Source organism: Sinocyclocheilus grahami, unplaced genomic scaffold, assembly GCF_001515645.1.
Source record: "Sinocyclocheilus grahami isolate Dianchi unplaced genomic scaffold, SAMN03320097.WGS_v1.1 scaffold1217.1, whole genome shotgun sequence".
Classification (NCBI taxonomy): domain Eukaryota; kingdom Metazoa; phylum Chordata; class Actinopteri; order Cypriniformes; family Cyprinidae; genus Sinocyclocheilus; species Sinocyclocheilus grahami.
This window is the reverse complement of record NW_015506396.1, coordinates 234463-242052: the sequence shown is the minus strand read 5'-3', so window position 1 is coordinate 242052 and position 7590 is coordinate 234463. Positions and strand designations below refer to the sequence as shown.

At 39.9% G+C, this 7590-nt stretch overlaps 1 protein-coding gene across 1 annotated transcript in view; it reads right to left on the bottom strand.

Moving 5' to 3' along the window:
• The window catches only part of LOC107568132 (platelet-derived growth factor receptor beta-like), a 41772-nt gene that overhangs the window by 1385 nt on the left and 32797 nt on the right, over nt 1-7590 (bottom strand). The window contains 1 exon segment of the mRNA XM_016253988.1: nt 1053-1315. Coding sequence (XP_016109474.1) covers nt 1053-1315 — 263 coding nt within the window.

Here is a 7590-nt window from a genome sequence, read left to right as displayed (position 1 = left end):
TTTCATAACACTAACACACACACACACACACACACACACACACACACACACACACACACTGTTATAAAGTCTGAATCTCCAGGAGGAGCCGTTAACAAAGAGCACATTCTTTAAAAGAGGATTTCTACTGTAAGTCATTTTTACATCCATCTAGAAGATCTTAAAAGTTAATTAATTAATCTTCTAATGAACTAAATGTACTATAAAATATATAAGATGATAAAACAGTATAAATAGTATTGAAAACTGAGGAACATATTCATAGTTAATGTGATAAATTATTTGTTACAAATACAATATTTATATTATATCTAAATATAATATATATATATATATATATATATACATACAATATATTATATTATATAACACATTGTATTAAATACATAAATATCAAAATTAATCACATTAATATTATTTATATTATATACTTTTGCATTGTATCATATTACATAAATATTTATTATAAAAATATGGAACATACATCTTAATAAATTAATTTAAAAAAACAAAATATATATGCCTATGCCACTTGATCAAATGAATACATGTCAAAATATATATTTTATCTTTTATGTTTTATATAATAAAACAAAGGCTATATATATATATATATATATATATATATACATACACACACACACACACACACACACACACACTGATATTGATAATTCATCACATTAATGTTATATTTTTTATATTTATCTTTTATATTTTATCATATTAAATTATCAAAATGTATAAATATTAATTATAAAAAACACTGAACACACATAACAAACAAATTTATACCATGAATGCATATGTTGATTGACCAAATAAATAAAAGTAAAATCAATCAATCAATCAATCACAGTTTAAGTACATGCTCTCATTCTCATGGTAAAATTACTCCCATTTGAACAGATGAACAGATTAATCATGCGGTTTTTGAATAAAAAGAGAAGTGATCCCCCTGTGTAAAGAAGAGGAAGAGGTGATGTCTCATCTTTCCTTCATCCTCTGCGGTAGTCTGATTTATTTTTGAGCACACAGGAAGTCAGCGTTACCTCGAGGGGATTTCCGTCAGCACCGGCTCGTCCTGGGTCTCCTCCTCCGATTTGGGATCGGGGATGGGGATGATGTACTCGTTGTGCGGAGCATCAGTGGTCTCTCCATTGGCCTGCGGGCGCGGGGTCGGGTTTGGGCTCGGATCTGAGGCGGGAGACTGAGGAGGGAAGGTTCCCGGGAATGAAGATGGGACACGCGGCTTCACACGGGCCACCGCAGGGTGATCACTCTTCAGAAAGCTGTCGCTGGCCTGAGAGTATCTCTGAGGAGACACATAATGATGATGATGATGATGCTTAATCCATGGTTTTTACCTGATCTCAGATCAGTTTTATACATTTGTGCACATTTAATGACACATTTGTTTTCCAATGTTCCAATTTTATTTTGCGAAGCACTTGGTTCAACTGATTTAAGGTTTCGAAAAGGTTAATTTCTCCCCTCATTAGTGTACACTACTGCTCAAAAGTTTGGAATAATTATGATTTTTTTTTTATGTTTTCAGAAGAAGTCTCTTCTGCTCACCAAGGGTGCAAGGTTAGTTTGGTTCAGTGTGATTTTAGAAAGTACTTGAGCAAAAGACAAACAAAAAGTTTGTCAATATATGAGTATAACAATATATGAGGTTTATAGTTTATATTTATACCATAAAAGATTGGTTTGCTAAAAAATTGTCAATTTGTTCTGTCATTCTTAAATTAAAAATTGCTCCTATTTAAACAGATTATTATTGCAATTGAGTTTGACTAAATGTTTAAGTTATGTGTTTCTCTGAAGTTTACTTTTCATTGTGTGATTTTATAAAAGTACTTAAGCGAAAATGATTGGAATAATGAAAATGATATTGGTCTAAATGAGTCTACTCCACCAAGCTACTGTTATAAGCAGGAGCCCCGTCAAACTGGTCGTGGCAGCGGTGTTGCAACAATATATAGTGATATTCTCAATGTTACTCAGAAGACAGGATACAGGTTTAACTCATTCAAAATACTTTTGCTTAATGTTACACTGTCAGATATGCAAAAGAAATCTATCTTATCTCTTGCTCTGGCTACTGTGTATAGAACGCCAGGGCCGTATAGCAACAATATATAGTGATATTCTCAATGTTACTCAGAAGACAGGATACAGGTTTAACTCATTCAAAATACTTTTGCTTAATGTTACACTGTCAGATATGCAAAATAAATCTATCGTATCTCTTGCTCTGGCTACTGTGTATAGACCTCCAGGGCCGTATACAGATTTCCTAAAAGAATTTGCAGATTTCCTCTCAGACCTATTGGTTACTGTTGATAAAGCGCTAATTGTCGAAGATTTTAATATTCACGTTGATAATACAATTGATGGATTAGGAATTGCGTTTACCGACCTAATAAACTCTTTTGGAGTCAAGCAAAACATCACCGGACCCACTCATCGTTTAAATCATACGCTAGATTGAATTATATCGCATGGAATTGATCTTACTGATATAGATATCGTAGCTCAAAGTGATTTTGTTACTGACCATTTCCTTTTATCGTGCATGCTGCGTATTACTGATATTAACTATATGGCTCCGCATTATCGTCCGGGCAGAACTATTGTTCCAGCCACCAAAGACAGATTCACAAATAACCTGCCTGATTTATCTCAACTGCTCTCTGTACCCATAAATGCACATGAACTAGACGAAATGACTAGCAACATGGGCACTATCCCCCATCAAATTGAAAAAGGTTAGAGAAAAACGTACTGTGCCATGGTACAACAGTAATACCCATTCTCTCAAGAAAGAAACTCGTAGTCTTGAGCGCAAATGGAGAAAAACTAACCTGGAAGTTTTTAGAATTGCGTGGAATAACAGGTACTAAAAGCTGCCAGGGCCGAGCATATCCACAAACTCATATAATTTGCTGCAAAGTTGCTTTGCAATGATTAGTATCGTGAAAAGCACTATACAAATAAACTTGAATTGAATAGAAAATTATATATTTGTATCCATAGGCGCAGATTTATGTTTCTGCCAGTTGATTTAGATCTGCTCATGTTGACAATAAACACATGATTGAGACAATATATGGTTTATATGTGTCCCAATTTTTTCCTTTGCCCTCCTCATACATTTCCTGCTTTTGCTGGGCTGATCCCAGCAGAGCACTGGCCCCTGAATCAGACAATGTTAATGAAATAACATCATCCTCCAGCGGCTCACTCTCGTGCACAGCCGACGATCGTGAAAAGGAAACCCCCCATCAAACTCATCGGCCAGATCCACCTGCGATCCCCACGAGCTCATTCCCTTCCGTGCCTCAGCAGCGGCGGGTCCTGGGTCCTTTCCTCGAAAAAAGAGACAAACGAGAGCGGAGCTTTTCCCTTGGAAAAAACGCTCGCCGTGCACGCCGATTGCCAAATAATGCATAGATCGTGTGTGTCATCAGATGTCAAACAACGTCAACACTGATGCACACATCCTTAAATGCTTTGCTAGTGCTCGCCATAATGAGATGAATAGATCACTCTTACCACAGAAATGCATGCTTCAAACAAAACAGTCTATGAAGACGAAGAAGAGAATGATGTGTGCTCCCGGCACCTATTTATACTATAGTCGCACCGGTAGTGACGTCATGGCTGTCGCCGGCCAACGAGTTGGTGTTTTTTCAATGTATGCTTCAGACACAGGGTCACGACGAGGCGTTCCCCATAGCGACCCCTAGAGGATGCAGTTCGAAGTTCCCATGAAAGGGAAATACACATATGTAAATATAAATAAATTGTATGTACAGTTGTGCTATAGATGATAGAAGGGAATATAATAGAATGAGATGCAGGGATGTACTAGGATGGAGGTGGTAACAAATAAATATAAGATTATTGCAGATTTTTATTGCATAATGTGGGGAACTTCATAAGGTAGATTGCCTGGGGGAAGAAAATGTTCTTGTGCCTGGCTGTCCTGGTATTTGGGGCTCTGTAGCGCCGGCCAGATGACAAAAGTTAAAAAAGGGGATAACTTGGATGTGAGGGATCCAGAGAGATTTTCTGAGCCCTTTTCCTCACTCTGGATGTATATAGTTCTTGAAGGGTGGGCAGGGGAGCACCAATAATCCTTTCAGCAGTTCTCTGTTCTCTGTAGTCTTCTGATGTCTGATCTTGTAGCTGAACCAAACCAGACAGTTATTGAAGTGCACAGGACAGACTCAATGACGGCTGAGTAGAACTGTTTCAGCAGCTCCTGTGGCAGGTTAAACTTCCTCAGCTGACGAAGGAACAATTTACAATGTAAATTTCCTTTTTTACAATGGAGTCGATGAGAGTGTCCCACTTCTGGTCCTGAGAGATAGTGGTGCCCAGGAACTTGAATGTCTCCACTGCAGCCACAGTGCTGTCTATGATGGTGAGTTGGGAGAGTGCAGGGGGGTTTCTCCTGAAGTCCACTATCATCTCCACTGTTTTGAGCGTTTTCAGCTCCAGGTTGTTAAGACTGCACCAGACAGCCAGCTGCTCAACCTCTTGTCTGTAAGCAGACTCGTCGCTGTCCTGGATGAGACCGATGACTGAAGTGTCGTCTGCGAACTTCAGGAGCTTGACAGAGGGGTCTTTAGAGGTGCAGTCGTTGGTGTACAGGGAGAAGAGCAGTGGGAAGAGGACGCAACCTTGAGGGGCACCAGTGTTGGTGGAGCGGCTGTTTGACATTAATTTCCCCAGTCTCACTAGCTGCTGCCTATCTGTCAGAAAGCTGGTGATCCACTGACAGATAGAGCTAGGGACAGAGAGGTGGGTCAGTTTGGTCTGGAGAAGTGTTGGGATGATGGTGTTGAAGGCTGAACTGAAGTCCACAAACAGGATCCTCACATAAGTCCCTGTTTTGTCCACATGTTGCAGGATGAAGTGCAGTCCCATGTTGACTGCATCATCCACTGACCTGTTTGCTCAGTAAGCAAACTTCAGGAGTCCAGTAAGGGTCCAGTGTTGTCCTTCAGATAAGCCAGAACCAGTTTTTCGAACAACTTCATGACGACAGACGTTAGTGCCTGTAGTCGTTAAGTCCTGTTATCTTGGGTTTTCTTTGGAACGGGGATGATAGTGGAGCGTTTGCAGCAGGAAGGGACTTTACACAACTCCAGAGATCTATTGAAGATCTGTGAAAAGATGGGGGCCAGCTGGTCAGAGCAGGTTTTCAGACAGGTTGGTGTCACACCGTCTGGGCCTGGTGCCTTTCTTCTCTTGTTCTTTCTGAAGACCTGAAGCACATCATCTTCACTGATCTGAAGTGCAGGATTGGGGGAGAGGGGGGTTACAGGAGGTGTTAACGGTTGTGTAGAGAGATGGTCAGAATGGGTGTGGGGGGTTTCAAATCTACAATAAAACTCATTCAGGCAAGTCAGCAAGTTGTTGATTTGCCTCAGTGCTGGGGGATGGTGTCTTGTAGTTGGTGATGGCTTTCAGACCTTTCCACACTGAAGCTGAGTCATTGGAAGTGAACTGATCTTCCAACGTTTTAGCCACTCTAATCTCCTTATTCAGTGCGTTCCTGGCCTGATTGTACAATACTCGGTCCCCATTTCTGTAGGCATCCTCTTTGGCCTGACAAAGATGTCTGAGTTTTGCTGTAAACCATGGCTTATCATTGTTGAATGTTAAATAAGTCCTGGTAGGAATGCATATATCTTCACAGAAACTAATATAGGATGTTACAGTCTCTGTGAGTTCGTCCAGATCGGTGGTAGCAGCTTCAAAAACACTCCAATCAGTGGAGTCGAAACAGGCTTGTAAAACCCACTCTGTTTTGTTGGTCCATCTCTTTATAGTCTTTACTAGAGGTTTAGCAGATTTAAGTTTTTGCCTGTAGGTTGGTATAAGATGAACCAGGCAGTGATCAGAGAGCCCCAAAGCTGCCCGTGGGACAGAGTGATACGCATCCTTTATTGCTGTGTAACAGTGATCCAGTATATTACTGTCTCTGGTGGGACATGTAACATTTACCGAGCTTTGATGACTGATGATCCGAAAAATTCAAAAATAGTTAAAAGTTAACTATTAAACTGAATAGCTGAACAAAAGTTCACAAATAAAATATATTGTTTAAATCGTCACTGCTTTGAGTTATTATTTTGGAATAAATGTAAAATGCTTAAAAACACTTGATGACACTTGATTAAAAAAACTTGATGAGATTCATACTTGGCTTTAATAAATAGAATATTGATTACATTGTTAATGTAAAAATATAAAATAGATTTTTTTTCTGATAGTGTAAGTAATGTTTATTTAACCAAGAAAATGTGACTGGGACATGAATTTATTTATAAAAAAAGGGGGACTTCGCCTCCCCATTTCAGAACACCACTGCACACCACTGATGATCACGTTAATCGCAGTAAGATGTTCACATGACACGAACAAACCTCTTCACTCCAGTTTACATGCTATTTCATTATTCTGATTATTTGCTAAGAAGTCTGGTTATTTTTATCGTCATTATTCGCATACTTCACAACACAAATGATGAACTCATTCATTAGGCGTTTTACTGGCCACTGTCCACTTAAAGGGTTAGTTCACCCAAAAATTAAAACCCAAATTGGCCCATAAATTACTCACCCTCAAGGCATCCTAGGTGTATATGACTTTCTTCTTTCAGACAAATCCAGTCGGAGTTATATTAAAGGGGTGATATGATGCGATTTCAATTTTTACAAGTTACAAGCTCTTGATGCATAAAGAAGATCTGTAAAGTTGCAAAGACTAAAGTCTCAGATCCAAAGAGATATTCTTTATAAAAGTTAAGAGTCAACCACGCCTACCTAAAATGGCTCATTCTAACATGCCCCCACATGTCTACGTCACGATGTGGGAAGATTTGCATAACGCTGCCCAAATGTTCACGCAAAGAAAGAAGGTGTAACTTTTATTCTCGCTGTAGTATTGTTGTTGCCGCCGCCATGTCGTAAAGGCGCTGTGTGTTTCATTGTGAAAGCGAAACTACTTTGTTTGGCCTTCCAAAAGAGGACGATGTCCGCTTCGTCATGCCTGGAGCTGATCTGTGCTGGTCGCTGAGGAAATACATCAACTTCACGCTGTGGATTGACAGATTGGCTTTCACCATGGACGAAGCGGAGTCCAGCCCAGGGTCGCCACATATGGTTGCCGCAAGCCCGCCGCCACCACCGCTCACTCAAGCCGGCCTCTGCTCACTCTAGGCCTCCGGCCTCCACTCACTCTAGCCCGCCATGTATGACGCTGTGTTTCGTTGTGAAAGCGAAACTACTTTGTTTGGCCTTCCAAAAGAGGACACGACTAGGAATCAGTGGTTAAGTTGTATTTACAACACTGTTCCAGAACAGTTCAACCCAAATATTCCAATGTGTCAAGTGCATTTATGGAGGACTGTTTCCTGATCCTGGGAGAGTAGACTACAATGCCGGCTGTTCTGACTCACAGACTGTAAGTACATTTTTATATTTAAAGAATTTGCCACTGACGATTCAAACGCGAGATTGATCAAACTCCGATCACAAATGCAGACATGGTTTTATGTTTACGTGGCGC